Consider the following 19,699-nt stretch of genomic DNA (forward strand, 5'->3'; position numbering starts at 1 on the left):
TCAGTCACCTGTAAGAATCAATTCAACTCAATTTAACATGTAGGAAGAGCAAAAGGAAAAGCTAAAACACTGGACAAGGATGAGAGATGAACCAATAAGAGGGTGTAGAGATGGACTCTGACTGATAATGAGAGTTGATCATCTCTGTTATCAGCAGTGTATGGTGGAGCAGAAAATGCTTCAAGCAGGCTGAGATATCCATGTTAGGTGTCATGTGTTTGAACTACTTCCCCTGTTTGAATTTGGGGAAGTCCTGTTTAAACATGCAGTGAGCTTGCAGCAGCAGCAGCAGGTGTCAAATTTACTTGACTATCCCAGATAAACTGATTTGATTTCAGAAGATGGGGGCAAACTGAATATATGTGATGTAGTGTGTTCAGGTGAGAACTGAGATGTCTGAGGATTGAAGTAAATAGCCAAGAAATTACTTATAGCAGGTCACATATAATAGTTCATCTGAGCAGTTTATCATCACTGGACTCCAGCATTATCATACAGCACCTAGACAGTGATGCCTGTGTTTGTGTTACAGGTGCAAGTTGTCCTTCATGTATCTGCTAGAACATATGAACATCCCCAACCACTTGTAATTAATTTATGATCATTATACAGGACTCAGGTGAGGGCTGGCAAGACCTAGCAGCGCAGATGCCCATTAACAGCCGACAAATCCTCACCTTATACCACTCTGCTCTCAGTCCAGGAGTGCTGAATTACAACTGTTGGGGAAAGAGCTGAACCTCCAGGAACGCAGGCCAGTGAAGGTGAATGCAGCACAGCACTGGGTAGGAGAAAACGGAGATAAAAAGTGGGGGAGGGGGGGTTCCACAACCGTTGAAGGCAGAAGAGTGTGTGCGCATTTCCTTCTCTGTTAGAAACAGAGAAAGAAAGAGGGAGAGAAAGAAACCACTTCTAGCAGGACTTCTTGCACAAGATCATGTTAATTATTTTTAAATACTTAATCGAAGCTACATTTCAAGTTCAGTTTAATTGTCACATACATAGTCATACACAATATAACTCACAGTGAAATGGTTGAGAGTGCTCTGTCCAAACTGAGGAGAAAAAACAGGAGTGTATAGGGAAATATATATCTATATATATACAAAATATATTAACAATGTATGTACAATTAATGTATAGTATGTTTATATACACAATGTACAATGTATATATGGATATGATTTACATCTGCCAATCACTTCAGTGCAGACACAGTTTAGAGTCTAATGTTTAGACTTCATATATAGTCACAACTGTTCTTGAGTGTCATTGGTGGCCAGAAAAAAATATGTAATGCTGAGTTTGAAGAGAAGTAATATAAAAGATTGATTTCACAATTTTTATGTTGAGGTCCAGGAGACTATAAATATGTGCAGCTCAAGATCTAAAAATGTAATTAGTTACTTTGGTAACTGCCATAGCGTATACAAACCAGTTACTGCAAAGAACAGACACAGCAGGTGTTTCTAACGAAGCACCTTGCCCTTGTGTGTGTGTGTGTGGTATAGCTTCAACTTCAAAGAGTTTTCAAATCCACCAACCTTCTTCTTCTTCTTCTAATAAACAGAATCATGAAACTGAACTTCTGACGATGCGCTGAGTCATAGCTAAAGATAATTCTCCATTACCTAGGTTGGACATGGGTAAGCATACAAAATAGAAGGGGAGAGAATTCTGCCTGGGATCCTGAACCTGTTGTCTGGTCCTCAGACTGTATGTGGGAGACCTTAATAATGACACTTGGGTCAGGCTGCAGGTTTATTTCTGCCACTGCTGAGGCATCAGCTGGGGGTAATTTAGTTTGTAATCAGCAGCGGTGGTAAACAGGGAGCATGGAGTTCGCATATCTGGTCAGTGCGCTCCAGACTCTTTTATTCCACTATCACGATTTAGATTTTATTCGTTTAATCAAACAGATCCCAAAAATATCTTGGGCTGTATCTTTGGATCCGATTTCTATTACGCAGAAATAGGCACAGCAGGGCACGTTGAACTCACTCCAGAATGAAAGGATATTGCTTTGTTCCGTGCTGCATGTAGGGAGCTCTGGGTGTGTTGGCGCACAGGTGCGTGGCTCTACACATATCTCTCCGTCCCACAAACCAGCAACAGCTAAAGCTAACAGACCAAAAACAGCTATGATGATAAAACAAATTCAATCAATTCCATCACAAACGCTTTTGTAAACCGATCTCGGACGATATCAGGCATGAAACACTAATTCTCCCTAAATAATCTCCGAAATAAGCGCTATGGCATTGTATTGCGTTTTGAGAAATTTCAATGCCTTGGGCTTCGACGATGTTACATTTTTCATGATTTCACAGACGCAATGATTCAGAGGATCAAGTGTCTGTGCATTATTCTTCTCAAGAGTGTAACTCAGCAAACACCTGCTTGCTTTGCTTTTCGCCTGCCTGTTTGAGAAAACGCCTGTCCGACGCGTCGAGTAACAGCTGGCGAAAATCGGAAGACATTGTGAATCAAGCGACATTTTAATGAGGCGCTAAAATCCGCCGTACAAACTTGGTAGATATAGCGGAAGAAAAATTACTTCTAGCACCGTGTGCTTGTGTGCGAACGCGCGCGTGCCCCAAAATAATAAGGCTAGATGAACCATGGCTAAGAAAATGCTTTTGTTTGTACATTTTCAAATAGCTAGTGAAAAAAAACCACCACAAAGTACACAACAACAGCTCTGAAAATAACATCACCGTACGATTCTTACTTTTTACACCAGATGAACTACACTAACCAATGAATGAGACTGTAGTTAGTGTTTTCTCGCTTATCACAAATGCTGTGCCGCATGCTGACCCTGGACAAATCTGGCAGCTCCGATAACACAGTAGTTCTCGTTCTCTCTCTCTGCCCCACATAAACGAAGAGTCACACTGGATGATGAACATCGTACATGCTACGTTCATGCGAGAGGTTCAGAAAAAAACGCGTTAAAAATTATTTTAAAAAAAGGGAAATTAAAATTAGCCGACATAAATAACGTTTTGGTGTTTCTATTAGACTATTAATCCTTTTCACGCTAAGCAGTGACCCTCATTTATTTAGTGCTTTGCAACCTAGGACCTTCATAGTTTACGGATTTGCTGCTTTTAAATCCTTTTTGTACTACACAGAGAAACTGTAACAGACTTTAAGCCTTTATATCTTTACTTGGAAACTCGCGTCATAATATCTGCTCATATTAAAATGTAGAAAATCTAAATGTCAGGAATGACGGCAGAACTTTAAGAACTCTTATTTTGACATTGCGTCAAGTAGGTGGAAATGCCAAATGCCTGTTCTGCACAAAATAAATCACAATTTACGTATTCAACTTTTAAAATACCACATAAAATTGTATACGAAGTACTAAAACGTATGTGTATTATCAACATAATGTGTTTTTTTTTAAATAAAATATTAATGATAAGGCAAACCTTGAAGTAAAGTAGACCTGTAAATTACGCTTCGTAAATTCAGCGATATACAGATCATGTTTAAATCTAATTTCCAGGAAATGAGAAGTTGAAGATCAGTGAATCTGGGCAGCGCTGCGCGAGGTCCGCATTACTTGAACGTGAAACTAAATTCACACTGGCTATATTAAAGTTTCTTGTTTTGTGTGAACAGCAATAAATTATGTTCGTTTCGACTGAAGACACACTGCCCTCTTTTAAAGGGTTTACTTTAATCATGGTAAGTTGAAAATGAGATGGGTTAGCTAGCTAGCTAACTGTTATTTTTGCTTCATCACTGGTGCGTTAGCAACCAAATCACTACAGAGAAACTTGCTAGCTAGGTTAGCTAACCACCCAGTACACGGCAGGTTGTTCATGATTAGCTCTTTAACCTCAGCTATTTTATCTTCCCTTGATCACAGCCAGCTGTTTCAGTCGGTAACGTGGGACAGCTCGCCGCAGACCTCCTCATTTCCACGCTCAGCATGCCGAGGGCGGGCCATTTTCACACAGACTGCCTGATCCCCATGGCGGGCAGTAACCCGTACGTCGCTGCGGCAGAAGAGGCTGGTCAGCCAAGTACCAATGCAGAAGGTTAGTTATCTCACAACACAATTAACGCCACAGATATTACCGCAAAATCTCACATCTCTGACTGTCGATGTACCCCTGTGAAGTGTACTCACGCAGTGATTTGAAGTTGGCTGTGCTACAGATCAGGACGCCGGTTTTGCAGGTGAGTGCGTTGCTGTAAAAAGCGAAGCGACTCACTTAATTGTAGTTTTATTCTACAGTCATTAGTTTTGGCGCTACATCTAGGCCCGTGCGTTAAGTGTTGATGCATGCTTGTGTGTTTCTTGGAACAAGACGAAGATAAAGTCATTTCGCAAGCTCCTGGTGTCCTGGATCAAAAGTAGTGCATTCTCCAGGACCGTGTTGCTGTCCAGCAGCCAGGCATACCAGAGAGACGACCAGCAGTTACAGGGGTACCAAAACTTCGTCTTTAATACACATTCCTCTTCCTCTGTAATATTAATATTTTCTCAACTCTCTTGTTTAACATGATTGATCCTTTTCAAGCTAAGCAGTGGCCCCGGTGAGAGTCATTGCGGTCTCAGAAAACAGACCCTGCCATCTAATGGTTTACTCGCACTTTTAATATCACTGGAGACAAAGGTTTTTGAAAACACATTTCGGGCAAACAGTTTGTTTGTTTTATCTGCAGACAAGAAACTTAGGAAACTCACCACATGTTTTATGGTGACTCCTGCTTTTCGCTTTTTATGTTTACAATAACATTTGTTTTTCGTTGGGTCGCTCATTTATTTAGTGCTTTGCAACCTAGAACCTTCGTTGTATGGTATGTTGTATTGCTGCTTTTAAAGCATTTTTTTTTTTTGTACTACAACAGAGAAACTGTTTCTCTGTAATATTTAATGTTTTCTCAACTCATCTGTTTAACATGATGAGCAATCAAATTTCTAGATGTGATTCATTTATAAGAATATACAAAATGGTGCAAACAGCATTGCATGTATGCTGGTTCATGTAAATTGCTGCACCACTTAAAGACTGCTGCTGATTACATTTTACAATACAACATTTGACTATTTTAAAATTACTGGTTAATACTTGATGTGACATTGTCAAAGACTGAGCTACATTACTTTGTCTGAAATTATTTGGCTTGTTGGATCGTGTGAATTCCTGAGTCATCCACACACTCATCTGGACTGTTGTAGATGATCAGCACTCTGGTCCTGGGGCTGTGATGGTCCTGGCATGGTGTTAATGAGCTACTGCTAGTAACGCCCCTGTGTTTGCCCAACAGCACAGCCCTTCGCTACCTCCTGAGTCCATCTCTAGAGGAACAGGTGGGTGAGGCACTGCGGCAGCTGGGCTGGACGCAGCTGGAGAGAGTCAGTGCCTTTCCTGGTATCAGCGACTCAGAGCAGCGGCTATACATCCCTGGAGGAGGAATAACCAAGGGCCTCTACATGGACTGGTAGAGGGGAGACACTCTTCTGCTGGGAGGGGGAGGTCTTGATATGGTATAGGAAGCAGGAGGAATTGTTAAGCATAATAAAACAACTAAAACATAAATAGGGGGGCTAATGGTACAATAATTACACCTTGTTGGTGTAGTCAGGGCTCAATTTAAAACAAACAAACTTGCTCCTTGCTTCCTCTTTTGGTCAGTGTTATTAGATACATGTATATCTATTATGGACATTTTAATTCCATTTTAAACTCCTAACCAAATCATGACTGGGGCAAAATGTGAATCTCTGTATTGATTAAGAACAGAAGGGGGATCTGATCACTTTCCTCCCTGGTACATTGGAGTATTTGGTTGGATTATTTAGTTGGTATAGCGGAGTGAGAAATGTATTTGTGTGTATTATGAGTGAGTTAAAGGTAATGGTGGAAAATGTGTGTTCTGTTTTGCTGCTTAGCTGCACAGAGCATCTCCCCATGGCAGTGGTTCTGCTCTTTTGCTCTGAGGGGGACAACGTCCCTGATGCTTTTGCCCTTTGCAACCACCTGAACGACTGGCTGATTCTAGTGGAAAAACCCGTGAGTGGTGATTTAGAGGTGTGTGTGTGTGTGTGTGCCAGCTTTGATAATCACTAGGTTGTGTTTCAGATCATGGTTTGATATGGCAAACTAGTTGTCAAGATCTGACACATGATTCATATTTCAGCACACTCACTATACTTTAAGTGCACTTACCAAAAGCCTAGTACAGTAGTCCTTAATATCCAAAGCAGAAGTGGTTTTCATGTAAATGAATGAATGTCTGTCATTCAAGCTGTATATGAAATGGGAAACCATGAGGGAGGGGGGGCATCTGATTCTATGCTCCTATGGTGGATATTATGGATTAAATAGTTTCACCCAGTTTTTCAGCAGTAGCTTTCATCACATTGCTCAGCAGGAAGCAACTGAGCATGTGCAGAAATGCAAGAATGCGTCAGACTGCAAAAGCAGGTAGACTTATGGGTTTACACAGCCAACATTCCTCCTTTTAATTCAGATTTAAACGAGAAGACTATATCATGATCGGATAGAAATTCCTTTCAAATTGAGTTCAATCAAATCACTTTTTGATTGAGGTAAAGGAGTTTGATTTTGTTCATTCGATCGAGTTATGAAACTGATTGATTGCTAAAGAGATATTGGATATTAGCTGGTGTGCTGTAGCTGTTGCTCTGTGTGTCCAGGCGCAGGGTCCTGCTCCGTGGAGGATCCCCCCGTCCTGGAGGCTCCTGTTTGGTAGTGGCATTCCACCCCTGCTCTTCTGAAACCCGGAGAACTGGGCACAGTAGAAACCTTTGCCATGAGGAAACAGCATGTTGAGAGTTCCCATGTGAGATGGCACTGTTGTAAAATCCAGCACTTTGGGGGCTGAATTTGTGCACAAAACATCTTGTGCAAAAGATGGAGTTCTGTATATAATACAGATACATGTACTTTTTTTGCCAAATTGTTGCAAGTCTTTAAACCTGTTTGTACAATAAAATATGTAAAAATCATTTAACATTGATTTTCAGCTTCTTGCTCTGGATTGATTGTTGCTGCTCTTCCAAAACAGGGCACTCTAAAAGTACACTGATCTGTCACACTCTTCCTGTTTGGTTGGCTGTCTGGTCTGTTTCCAAGCAGAGGTAGAGCCCCAAACCAGACAACTTGCAGATCAAAGTAACTTACCACTACAAAACACAAATAAAAGAACTTAGGTTTCCTGCTTATGGAACAGAGGGTTGTTGTTGTTGTTACTTTCCTTTTGACAAAACCCATAAAGAAGTGAAACAACACAGTCCACTGGTACAGAAACTAAGTGTGCCAGTTTGGTTTTATTTGGATAAGGAAATGTTAAGACTTTTTTTTTTCCCCCCCCCCCTCAAGCAAATAGAATGTAATCAATTTTATAGTCAAAACACTTCTGCTTCATACATAGCTTAAAAACCACTATACACACTCATGCTCGCACGCAACAATGGAACTTTTTCTCTGCATAAGACTTGAGTACCTTCAATCTCAGCGCTTGCAGAGATGATAGGAAATTTAAGTATTTTCTATATAAAAAAATAGAGCATTTCATTTTGCCTCTGAAAAAAGGGTTTTTCTAAAAATATAATGTGGGGGACAATACAAAATGGCAATAAGTAGGCCTACATATTATTATATCCTGCTGCCTCTGAGAAACAAGCAAAACAATAGAATGAAATAAAAAAAAGGGGCACAGGGTAAAAATAAAGAAAGCCAAAGGAAACCATGGCCTGCACTCTAAACGCGAGTTGTCTACCATAGTGGTGCTGGTGTGTGTGTGTGTGTGTGGACAAATGCTCCTCGTCCTCTCGTGGTCCGTGCTGTAAACAAAACTATGCAGGACCAAGTCCACTGGAGGAGGTGGAGTATTCTGGGCTGGAGATCCCTGCTCAGGCTGCCAGAGTTAGATGTCACTGTTTGTTCTTGCTCTGTGGAAAGAAGCACAGAAGTGCAGGTCAGGAGTGCTGCACAGTCGGTCAGGCAGGCTGTAGTGGAGAGGAGGGGCCCAAGCCTGCCCCTCAAGAGAGGCCCTGACAGTCACACCAGGCCCTGCTCCGCCCACCACATTCACAAGGGGTGGGATTAGGACTGTGTGATGACCAAAACGTGTATTGTTTATTGCGCTGTGAAAGTGGTTTATGTTTATGTTTCATGTGTTTGTGTATAACTTTTAACCATATTCACGTTTTGGGCCGATATTACATTTTTTTTACAGCTGTAGTTGAAGGGTTTTATATTTACCTTTTTGTATTTTATACATTAATATTTCAAATATTCTTGTGTGTAATAAAAAAAAATGATTCTATATAAGAAGGAAAATACCTTTTATTTTTCAAGTATATAATTCAATGCAATTAAAAAATATCTTTATAAAGTATATAAAATATAAACTATTCCTTGAATTTACAGAAAATGTGTTACATCATGTGTATTATCTGGATATGAAATGACCTATATTAGGATATGAGATTTTGGTCATATCGCCCAGCCCTGGTGTGGATAATGAACCAGGCAGCTGAAGGAGACGTGCCAAAGTAGGTAGTGAAGTGGCCGGAGCAGAGAGGGCGAACTCCAGAAGCAGGAATGAGACCAACTCTGCACTGGAACAAATGTGTCAACTCAAACTTACTCTACACACTGCAAGCCAAACCCCTCTGGCTCCAAGCCCCGCCCCTCCAGCGGTCACCTGGGTGACAGTCTTAACGGGCCACAGGTATCGACACTACATACTGATTTAGGGAAGTGTGGTATCCAGGCTTCTAAACCACTGTTTCTGATTCAGCCTCAGAGAGTACAGGTTTTGGCTCTTTCCAAGGTCCCAGCACATCTGAACCAGTAACCAAGAGCACTGAATCCTTGCTCATTTGTGCTGCAATCTGGGATAGAGGTTCTGGGGGTCCTTAAGGATTGGGTTTGAAAACACTTCTTATCTGATCCAACCTCTACTGGTGACCCAGGCATTAAAAACCCATGCCCCCATTCACTGTAACTGAATAAAAAAATACCCAAGTCAACGATGGATGGCCCAGATGTGGTGATTGTGATATTTTGCCCCTGTTACTGACAGTGACAATGCTGACTGATGATCAGCAGGGGCAGGGAGTTGGTGGTAGGGCAGATGGCAGCCAGGAGGGCATAGGTAGCGTGCTCATATGAGGTGAGTACTAATAAAACTGCACATGGTAGCAACTTCAGCAGCAAATGGTTAGACACACACACACACACACACACGCACACACACACACACACACACACACAATCTTGTCAAAATATCAACCCCCACCCACTCTAACACACACTGAATAATCAAATGCTTCAAGTTATAATGAGTCACAGTACTGGGTCTGTGACAAGAGCTGAATAAAAAATAAAAAAAAAAGAAAGGCCAAAATTTGCATACAACGTCCCCTTCATTTTAGCCTTAGTCAGCAACAGCCTACAGACAGGATGCGCTCCGCCGCGCATGTCGTTAGCATCATTTGAAGGGTTCTGCTGTTTCATTCAAACACGGTGAAACTGTGGCATGGACATCCAGAAGGCAAAAAAACCAAGAACAAAACAAAAAAAAACAGAAGCCCAGCATGCTACGGGCCTCCTTGACACTCCAAACTCAGAAAGCCACGACCAGCAGCAACACGAGCAGAACAGCAGCAAAGGGCAAGCTCGCTGTGGGAGGAGCTGGAGGCCACGCCCATTCGCTCACATACAGCCTGGGGGTGGGGGGGGGGGCCAGGGGCCCAGGCACGCCCATCTCTACTAAAATCCTGTGCACGTGTCCTTGCTGCCTCATTGGGGGCGTGGCCCAACGCGACAGCTGTCACTCTGTCACGTGCAGCAAATGCATCCCAGGCTGTGTGAAAGAGGCACAACAGAGGGCACAGGGTCAGAGGGCGCAGAGCCAGGTGACTCAGAGGGGCCGTGCTTGTGAAGCCTTAACTCAGGAGTTTCACTAGAGCCACATGGACACACACAACTGAGTTTCAAGAGAACCAAAGTATAGCCCAGACACAGCTGCCGTTTCCAGTGTATGCAGAGAGTGAGGTCCATCCAGGAACCCCAGTCTATGTTGGCAGACATCTTTAAGGCTGGTTGTTAGCTCATAATTTGGCACTCAAAGCAAGACTGACAGACAAACTGACCAAACTTCACAGAAAGGTTTTCTGTATGGTGTTCACGTTTCAACTTAGCTGCCAATGGGAACTAGACTGTAAAACTGCAACATTAAAGAGGAGAAAAAACAAAATAATAAATTTAAATTGTTTTTTTTTAAATCATCATTTTATAGTAAGTGCTACTAATGTACATCCATTCAATTATTGAAATACTTCCAACACCTTCAGCTCTTTGGAGTTAAAGACTTCAGTGGAGTGCCTGTAATCATATTCCAGTCGAATGGCTAAAAGAGACTCCAGCTACTGTAAAGGTCAACAGGTTAAGGCACAGTAAAAATGCCATACAGCACATCAGCTTCACCTTTTTCTTTTCTTTTCAGGGTCATTCATCCTGGGCTTGGACGGTTTTGGGGGAGTCTTCTGTGTCGAGATGGACATCTTCTCATCTCTCTGCCTCTTGCGAGCACTAGGACAGATGAAAACCCCCCCCCCAAAAAAAACAAAAACCACACACTAAACATTGTACCAGTGGAACAGTGACTCCATTAATTCAATGATCATGAGCCTTAGCAAAATGTCACTTTGTAACAGAAGTGATTCAGTGAAGTGAGAGCAGAAAATCCTCCCTCATCATGTATCTGCCATTGTTTGGTTGGCTAGAAAGAAATGAGTCAATGAAACATGTGCTCCCCATCACTGCTGCCTGTCCAAATAATTTAGTTACGGTTCCTGCAGCTGAATATACCAGTCAGCACCCTTGCATGCCACATTTTCAGTGTTCTACTGCCTCCAACACACCAGACAAATCCCCCCAGCTAATTAACAGGCCAGAGGAAACAGCAGACTTATTCCCACTAACTACAAAAGTCCCACAAGTAAATTAAAGAATTATCCCCTTTGTACTATGTGTTATGAACAAAAATATACCAAAACTTAGCAGTGCATCAAGTCTTATCAAATAACTCATTGCTTTGATGCAGTGGTGGTGGTGGTGGTGTGTGCTTAGGACTAGAACTCAATAAAGGGTAATAATAAAACTGCACACTAAAGACGTAATAATCCACCAGTGTCTGATGACCAGTTAGTTCATTTAACGACATGTCAAAGTGATTCACACCTTTGCACTTCCATTTAACTGACGCATCATGAACAAAAGGACCGCCTGAAGGTGGGGCCTGTTTCCACTGTGCTTCTTACTTTGCTGTGCAGCCATCTCCATCTGTGTCCTTGACATCAGAAGCTGTCCTCCTCTCTGGCTCCGCCTCTCCGACCTCATCAGTTTGGAGCATCCTGCTACCATTGTAGCGCTCTGAGGGACATTTAGCGGGCTGGGGGGGTGGAGACTCAGATACACTCTCCTGGTCCTCTCTGGAAAGTTCCTGCCACTGTTTCTATAGACACAGACACATGCACATGCACATGCACATACTTCAAGCTATGGCTTAAAATGCATCATTCATCAACAGTGGTGTTTCCTCATCTTGTAAGTCTCAAAGTCCTAAAACCAGCTACCAGCAAAGCTTCTTGTGAAGCAGAATAACAAGATATAGTTATAGCTGGTGGACAACATAAGCTAAGCTAGCTAGGTTCTGCTTTGTGACTTTGCTAATGTTAACTGTATGGGTGCTAAAAAAAATTATATATGGTACAAGTCAGTGTTAATGTGTATTAGCTTGGGAGTGTTAGTGAAAAGTTACTGTTTCACTTGCTTTTTATTGCGAGGCCAATAGAATAATCGGTAATTTAAAGCCTACCATTTATTAGACATTTCCTCCACCAACCACATGATTAGTCACATTTATTGCTCAAATTGTCAAATTAAGAATTTATTGGAACTTTCTTTATAAGCACCTTTGAGGATACCCAAGAACACTAATCAACAGAGTAGATTTAGAATAAATGTAATACATTTAAATGTATTTACACACAAGATATATAGTCAGGCAGTAAGTATAAGGAAAAGCAAGAGGTACAATTTCTGTTGTTTTTGGAAGAGGGAGGTAAAAAAGAACTTATAAAGGGATAGTGTTCCAGAGTTTACGGCCTGCTACACTTAAAACCCCCATCTCCGAAAGTGTGGAGCCAGGAGCATGGGACAGGAAGCAGGTGAACATCGAAGGACCAAAGGGAGTGAGAAGATGGAATGTTTTATGAAGGAGAGCAGAAAAATAAGGAGGTACTAGACCATGCAAGGATTTAAAAACTATAAAAATGGTATTATACTATATGCAAAAGTGAACAGGAAACCAGTGTGAGACACTAAGAGTAGGAGTAATACATTCTCGTGGTCTGATATGGGTGAGAACCCTAGAAACTCAGTTCTGGACATGCTGCAGCTTCTTGAGGCTACAGGCAGAAAGCCTGAAGAGGACAGCGTTGCAGCAGTCCAGGCTGGCAAAATCAAAGTGTGAATAAGGGTCACAGAATGGGAGAGAGAGAAACACACAATCTAGCGATGTTCTTGAGACAGAAGTATGCTGTTGTAGTAATGTTTTTGTAGTAATGTTTTGTGACCTTGAAATGACAATATTTTCTTCAGGGAGTCTGGTGATGTCTCAGTTTTCTCATTACTTATTTTTAGAAAGTTCTTAGCCATTCAGATCTTTATATCAGCCAAACATTTCATCAGAGTATCAGGTAGGAGTCTGTGGGTTTAGTGTGTATGTAAATTTGCATATCATGCACACAGAAGTGGAATTGGAGGTCATGTACTCTAATGAACTTGCTAACCGATATCATGTAGATAGTAAAAAGTAAGGGCCCAAGAAGTGAATCATGGTGGACTCCAAAGGAGAGGTGAGATGGATCAGGCCTAAGTCTACACAGCACGGTACCATGGCTAATGTCAAATACAGCAGCAGAATCAGGGAGAATAAGTATATTTAGAAACCCAGAGTCGGGTGCAACTAACAAATCATTAGTATCCATGAAGAGAGCAGTACACACCAACACTTTAAAATATTTAAAATTGGTTGTTATCTTTTGCTTAGTCTTTTAAAAAACCTGTGTGTGTTTCTGGAAATAAGCACGTTCCGTAAATCCAAAATAAATCTTTCGCTTCAGCAGCTAAACTTTGCCCTGATGGCTCACCTGCACTGACGTGTCTCCCATGATCCACTTTGCTCCCTCCAGCACAGCCAGGTAGGAGAACCTGAGCTGGTCAGGTGTCTGGATCAGACCCATGCGATACTTCCTCATGTCCAGCAGGACCTTCTTAATGTCCACAGACGATGGGTCTTTCTGTTTGTCCATCTGTGGAGACCCAGGGAGAGCTTTCACACTGGAGCCTCAGCAGCTGACTCTAAGAGGAAATCACCTCTACGGCATCACCAGTAGGGAGGACTAACTATATCTGCGTGATGCGGCAAAAATAACATCACAAAACTTTTTCCCCCGTATTGATCAGTATCAATTTTTATCATGATATATAATTTGACAATGCTACCAGCTTGAAGAATATCATAAAAAAATGAAGCCTGAAGAAACCAGAAGGTTCACTAGTTAAACTTTAGCATATAGTTTATTTGCAAAAACAGTATTTAAAAAATTAACCAGTGGATCAAATGCTCTGGAACCTTCAAGTACAATATAAAGTAATATTAATTATGTACTGGTTTTACATTTCTCAAAAAGGTAGAACTCTACAAAAAGCGTAAAATGTAAACGCTGTAAGCCGGTTATTACGCAACATCTGCATTTGTTATGTCCTTGCCCCTTTTTGATCACATGAAACCTTTTTTGATTTCAGACGCCATAATGGCTGTATAAGATGACTATCGATTGTTGTTTTGGTACAGCGCTGCTTAACCTGTGTATGCACCAACAATGGCCACATTTTTATACTCTCAGCACAGCTGCTGCAGGAAAAGATCCGTGTCCCCTTTGGCTTGCACCAACCTACAACCATATATTGCAGACCATCCAAACCACTTCCATATAATTGAGCTTGTGTTACCTTTTTGTCAACAGCTTCCTAAGCTTTAGAGGACATCACAAGTTCACTTTCACACCACTCATTTCCTCCCCCTCGTTTCCCGAGCTTCCTTCAGTGCTGCTAACTCAAACAATGCTTTGCGGTGAGAAATGGGCATGTACTTTGACATGGATGCCAATCACTGCAGACTGTCTGGTTTGGGCACATTTATTTCTGCTGCATGGTAAGATATTAGTTCTGTCCATATTGAATATATAAAATGCTTCTCATTAACATAAATTTAACCAAGTCCTGTTTCAAGATCATTTTATCACCCAACACTATCTGAGAGGGAAACACCTTTAAATCACCATTAAGGCATAGTAACTACGTATGAGAAGATGTATAACCATAAGGGATGAGGTGGCCTTTATAGTATTGCAATACCAATGAGACAGGTGATCAGGTAGAGTGCAGGGTCACATCACACAGTAGACTTGATGTGACACTAGACTTCAGTCGGCCACTGCCAAGAGCCTCAACTGTCTTCATACACAATTATTGTGCACACGTGTGAAGTTAATGTGTAAGAGAGAGGGTATGACACATGCCTTTGATCCGTTTCACATGTGCTCTCTCAGTGCTTTTTAAGGCAGGACTCAATGTGCTGGTCTGTGCGACCACATCGCGTGTCCTGCCATTTCTGTAATACACGCATTTCACATGCACATTCTGCAGCCTTGGTCAGACTCACCAGTACGAGGCAGGTGTCCACCAGGGAGAAGGTTCCAGACCGGCCAATACCAGCACTGCAGTGGACCACAGCAGGCCCATGGTCCGTCCCCAGAGAGCCAGATTCCCGCACCTTAAACAGGAAATTCAGGAAGGATGCTGGGGACTCTGGTACACCAAAGTCAGGCCATGTTGTGTAATGAAAGTGGTAAATCTCTCGTGTCTCCCCCGTCTGAAATGGAAGAAATGATTGATTTAAGACACACAAGAGAAATCATTATATCTGATCTAGTGCCTTCAGTATATTGACCATGAATGTCCTGGTCCTAGATTTGGTAATCACTGGCACTTGAACCATTAACTGACTGGACAAATTATCACCACAGCTGACCTGCAACCTCCAGATCAGAAATCCAGACAGAAATTAAGTCATCCAGTTTAGATCAACATACATGTGGCCTTGGATAAAACAGAGCCTTGAGAACAATTCCGTCAGCAGCTCACAGCTCTGCACAGAGAGGTTGTCTCACATCCCTGAATACACGTTAATGCATTTCCTGACAAAACCCAATTGAACTCATGCCAATAATCAACAGCTTCCTAGAAAAGAATCAAGTGTGCAAGAGTGTGGAAAATGCAAAGTACGTGCCATGGGGAGACTGCGAACCTCAGTACACCAACTTTGAAGGGGCAGGAAGTGGGATGTTGTACACTGGAGGAAAGACACTCACACTGGCATTCTGCAGCTCCAGGAGCCTGGTGGTGTAGTAGGACTTGACACACTCCGACAGCAATCGTACCACAAAGCGCGTGTCCCGAAACGACATCTCGGGCTCTTCTTCTGTCGGCCAGTACTGGGCGCACTTCTCCTGTGTGCGGAGCAGACACACACGTGCAGGGAACAGATGACCTGGAGTTTGACTGATGATCAAAGACAGACAGAAATATATCCCAGTAATTTTATAGCTGGGGGTGCAGGAACGTTGCTGGATGTATGAAAATGTACAGAAATGTTTCATAATGTGCACTTTATGTTATCTGAATAAATTGTAAGCCAATATGTAAACCACGTTTTCTTCCCCCTTGATCCACACCCTAGTTACCAAACTTAGAATAACAAACCCATACCACTGCAATCCCGCTCAACAATATGTTTTATACGTTACATTCTTAACCTATACTTAGTGGTGATCATCCATCAGGTCAGAGAGAGTATAAGGCCATCTGCTCTCAGGGAATCTCAGGGACTCTCCATGTTAGTTGACATGCAGTTCAGACTTTGTCTAAGAGCTTCATTCATATGCATTTTCTGGGTTTGGCAGTGAGGTATTTTTCAGGTAATGATGTAGGTCCTTGTCCCCATGCATCGATGCTGGCAATAGATTTTTTAAAAATAAAAAATTAACAACCACAAGTAAAAATAACTGATTCAACCATATTGGGCTCACTGCTCTCCCAATTGTGAGAAATACACACTGCTTTCATGTTGCATGAGGGGTGTCTTGCTGTAAACTGCTACCAACCCCCAGAAACCACACATTCTGTGACAATCTTATCTGAAGTCTCATAACGCCTGAGGTGCTTCTTGAGAGGTAGGATACATGCCTGTGAATGTACACATGTACAACGATGCATGTGCTTTAAAGCGATGCTTGTTTAGCAGGTGTGTGAGCACATGTGAGCGTGTGTGAGCGTGAGGTATGTGTTTACAGGACTTACGGAGCCCTTCTCGATCACCCTGTTCAGCATAATTACTGCTTTGGTCTTCTGTTGCCAGATCATAAGCCAGAAATGACCGCAGGTATTCCTGAGGGGGCCCTGAAGTGAAACAATAATTGAAACTGGCATGGTCAACAGTGTGATGACACCCAACTTTGTGGATATAAGAAGTCACTCTGAAATCTGTAATATCTGTTCAGACCCTGAGCGACGCAGCGTTTTTAGTATTCTCTCCTACACAAACATCTGACTCAATTTCAACTGCTGTGACCTTAAAGACATGCGCCTATCTAACCTCAGGTTTAAGTGGGTAGTAAATGCTTCTAAGATGATTAGCAGCAAGCTCTCACCACCAGTCGTATTGCCTTAGCAATGCTGTAAAACAATAACTGCAAAAATTAAGGAAAAAGCAACATTTTTTTTTTTACTAAAACTCTGTAACTTTACTCCTGTTTACTGGCTTTTTTCTTGCTACGTAAAGATGGCAGAGAGAAGACTTCATATTATGGACAAAGAGAACTAATGTTTATCCAAGCAGAATGTAGCTTGAGAACTACAGACCACCACGCGTGGGAACCCTTTAGTGATGCGACAAACTGTTCCTCTAACACCAAAGAGCTTCACTATCTTTATAGACACACTGGGCACTTTGGGATCTGTTTGGTCACTCCCACAAGGTTTTTTTCCCCCCCATGCTGCTTAGTGTAGTGCCTCATCCTGTACCATAAAAAAACCCTGCTCTCAAATTTAGGTTCTGTCAGGCAGGGGAAGGGGGGAAGATGCCTATATCCAACAAACCTTCCACTCTGAAGAAACAACTACAGTATCCACCATACCCTACAATCAGAGGTTTCCTGAGTCAATACATAACTTGGAGGGAACATTCACCTCAATCAGTATGTAACTTTAGATTACGTACCTAAATCAATACATATCAAATTATACATAACAATCAGTACATAAGGTATTAAATTACATACCTGAATAAGTATGGAACATATCAGATTAATTACTTGAATCATACAGAAACTTACCTGAGTAAGGATATAACTTCTTTGGGCTTCTTCCATTTCAACCAAGCTTGCATTAATGTAGTCATTCTCTGTGTTTCCCAGTTTCACCCGACTGTGATCAACTGACCCAAGAATTAACAAAAAAAACAAAACAAATGAAGGCAGAATGTCTTGAATTTGCTGGAGCTCAAGATGTAGAGCTAACTTCAAGTTTGTTACGTCATATGATGGTCACGAGATACGACACCACAGGCATTCAGACATGGCATATGAATCAACAGTATATAGACTGAGGGAGACAGAAAAGAGAGGAAGAGAGAGAGAGATTGAGGGAGAAAGAGAGAAGTGCGTGTATACAAAGGTGTTAACTTCAGCTAAGAAGTCACTCACATGGACTCACATCCCGGTATCTGTTGCGGTTCCGATTCTCAGGATACTTCGCCACTTTGAAAGGACAATCCTGAGACTGATTGCGTATTTCCTGAAGGAAAGACATAAGGCTACGTATGTTGACACTTCATAAGCAAATCAGCACTGTGATAATTACACCAAATAAGACAAATATGGTTAAATAAACCCAAAACATCTGCAGCAACACAGCAGGTCCAGTACTGCAAATTGTAAAAAGACGTGGCAATGAAACGGCACTTTGAAACGGGGAAATATTTAGCAAAAATCACCTCACTGTTTTCTGTACCGGATCCAACAGCTCACCTATCCTTAAACTACGACTGCCAGTGGTATTTAGAATGGAGCTCACGCACCGACTGCCGGAGGTCGGATTTGTTTCCCAAAATAGCATTAGCGACTTACTGGTATTTCTAGCAAGCTGCAACATACTCCGTCCGCCGGTTCAGATGGCTCAAACAACTGACTTCAGTTATACCAACTTCGACCGTCGGTTTACTTTATGTTAGTTTCTTGAACCAAGTAAGTTAATTAACTAACCTAGCTAGGCTACATGTCACGACTAACGTTACTCACCGGAAAAGCCTGAAACCTGACAACCCATAATCCGGTAACATACAAAACTAATGTCGAGGAAGAAAAGTACAGATTGATATATGATAACGTGGTAAATATAATTTATAGACCAACGAGCTCCTACAGAAACAATTAGGTTATCGGATGTTTGGTCTACGATAGCGACTTACAGCTAACAAAATACAAACATATGGTACGTGAAGAACTTCCAACGTAGTTACGGTTTACAGCAGTTAAAACGTAAAAACAATTTAAACAAAACAACTTAATCCAGTTGTACTCCACAAATCCAACCCTAGCCAGCTAGCTAGCTAGCGCTAGTTATTCAGCAAACTGATATAGCTAGCGTTCACCTAGCAGGCTTAGGTTAGCTAACGCTAGCAACATGCGCGTACTGGCACTTTTTAATTTTACCGTTAACTGTTCCAAAAACAAACTGGCATCTCAATCTCAATCTGTGAAACAAGACGTAGCTATCTGTAAGAGGGTTAATCTTTTCGAAAAGGAAGTTAGTGGGCTAGCTGGCTAACTATCTAGGCTTCGTAGCTGGCTAGCCAACAGCTAGCTAACTTACTATGTAAAGGTTCTGCCACCGGCCTTCTGAATCTATGTCCTCAAATTCGTGGTCCATTTCTTTGTGGATACTGTCTCTTGTTTGTTTCTAATGAAGATAAATATTGCTATACAAAAAATCAGTCATTTCTTGCACCAACGCCGAGCCGCAAACATAAAAACAAAGACATCCTATTTGTCCGTGTAGTTGACATCTATGGTGAAAGCGAGGGGCTGGAGTTGAAGTATCGCAGATTTTACATGTCATACGATCTGTAGCGCACACACAGGCCAGATACAGCGGACGCAATGAGTTATAGATCCCTCTCTAATGACCCACATGATCCACGCATGCGTGTCTTGAAGCGTTTAAATACGGCACTGCAGAGCATCCGTAATAAAGACATTGGAGTTAAACAAAATTAAATCTATTGAATAAAATATACGAACATTATAAATTTGTTAAACACTAAGCAGAAAATAAAAATTAGTGAAACAGCTAAAATGTTAGCATTTTAGTTAGTTTAATTGAGTTTTCATTATGAATAAATTTTAGGCTTAGAGAGAGAGAGAGAGAGAGAGAGAGAGAGAGAGAGATTTACAATTGTAGTAAAGTACACAGAGTTTCCAGAGAAACAGAACGTTTTGGACAGAGGTTCA

The 19,699-nt window shown here is 41.7% G+C and overlaps 2 protein-coding genes and 1 long non-coding RNA gene across 6 annotated transcripts; 1 reads left to right on the plus strand and 2 right to left on the minus strand.

Moving 5' to 3' along the window:
- Positions 1 to 270: 270 nt before the first annotated feature.
- LOC145653062 (uncharacterized) lies at positions 271 to 3,362 on the minus strand. Its single transcript, XR_014119367.1, has 3 exons — positions 1,545 to 3,362; positions 1,026 to 1,055; positions 271 to 868 (listed from the first exon to the last, which is right to left on the minus strand). It is a non-coding gene; the product is annotated as an uncharacterized LOC145653062 (long non-coding RNA).
- A 153-nt stretch (positions 3,363 to 3,515) lies between these two features.
- psmg2 (proteasome (prosome, macropain) assembly chaperone 2) lies at positions 3,516 to 6,997 on the plus strand. Of its 2 annotated transcripts, none has more exons than XM_027022900.3 (7): positions 3,516 to 3,699; positions 3,884 to 4,055; positions 4,139 to 4,197; positions 4,329 to 4,447; positions 5,293 to 5,466; positions 5,918 to 6,056; positions 6,686 to 6,997. In XM_027022900.3, exons 1-7 carry the CDS (start codon positions 3,643 to 3,645, stop codon positions 6,764 to 6,766), a joined length of 801 nt encoding a protein of 266 aa, XP_026878701.1. In that variant the 5' UTR covers positions 3,516 to 3,642; the 3' UTR covers positions 6,767 to 6,997. The 2 variants fall into 2 exon arrangements, with proteins under 2 accessions (XP_026878701.1, XP_026878702.1); XM_027022901.3 differs by having other exon boundaries at positions 3,517 to 3,699; positions 5,918 to 6,038.
- A 293-nt stretch (positions 6,998 to 7,290) lies between these two features.
- On the minus strand, positions 7,291 to 19,259 carry ptpn2b (protein tyrosine phosphatase non-receptor type 2b). Of its 3 annotated transcripts, XM_081705299.1 has the most exons (11): positions 19,062 to 19,256; positions 17,894 to 17,984; positions 17,525 to 17,625; positions 16,491 to 16,589; positions 15,503 to 15,640; positions 14,794 to 15,003; positions 13,217 to 13,378; positions 11,324 to 11,517; positions 10,488 to 10,592; positions 9,722 to 9,864; positions 7,291 to 7,942 (listed from the first exon to the last, which is right to left on the minus strand). In XM_081705299.1, exons 1-10 carry the CDS (start codon positions 19,116 to 19,118, stop codon positions 9,840 to 9,842), a joined length of 1,182 nt encoding a protein of 393 aa, XP_081561425.1. In that variant the 5' UTR covers positions 19,119 to 19,256; the 3' UTR covers positions 7,291 to 7,942; positions 9,722 to 9,839. The 3 variants fall into 3 exon arrangements, with proteins under 3 accessions (XP_081561425.1, XP_026878700.2, XP_081561436.1); XM_027022899.3 differs by lacking the exon at positions 9,722 to 9,864; XM_081705310.1 differs by lacking the exons at positions 9,722 to 9,864; positions 13,217 to 13,378 and having other exon boundaries at positions 19,062 to 19,259.
- Between the last annotated feature and the right edge of the window lie 440 nt (positions 19,260 to 19,699).

This window comes from Electrophorus electricus, chromosome 2 (genome assembly GCF_041902795.1).
Source record: "Electrophorus electricus isolate QZ-2024a chromosome 2, ASM4190279v1, whole genome shotgun sequence".
Classification (NCBI taxonomy): domain Eukaryota; kingdom Metazoa; phylum Chordata; class Actinopteri; order Gymnotiformes; family Gymnotidae; genus Electrophorus; species Electrophorus electricus.

Coding starts and splice junctions, on each gene's coding strand:
- ptpn2b (XM_027022899.3), bottom strand. CDS start 19,118: ATGGACCACGAATTTGAGGACATAGATTCAGAAGGCCGGTGGCAGAAC. Junction 15,641..16,490: donor GGGTGATCGAGAAGGGCTCC/GTAAGTCCTGTA, acceptor CTCCGCACACAG/GAGAAGTGCGCCCAGTACTG. Junction 15,004..15,502: donor TGGAGCTGCAGAATGCCAGT/GTGAGTGTCTTT, acceptor CTTCCATTTCAG/ACGGGGGAGACACGAGAGAT.
- psmg2 (XM_027022900.3), top strand. CDS start 3,643: ATGTTCGTTTCGACTGAAGACACACTGCCCTCTTTTAAAGGGTTTACT. Junction 4,198..4,328: donor TCAGGACGCCGGTTTTGCAG/GTGAGTGCGTTG, acceptor TCTTGGAACAAG/ACGAAGATAAAGTCATTTCG. Junction 6,057..6,685: donor CCGTGAGTGGTGATTTAGAG/GTGTGTGTGTGT, acceptor CTGTGTGTCCAG/GCGCAGGGTCCTGCTCCGTG.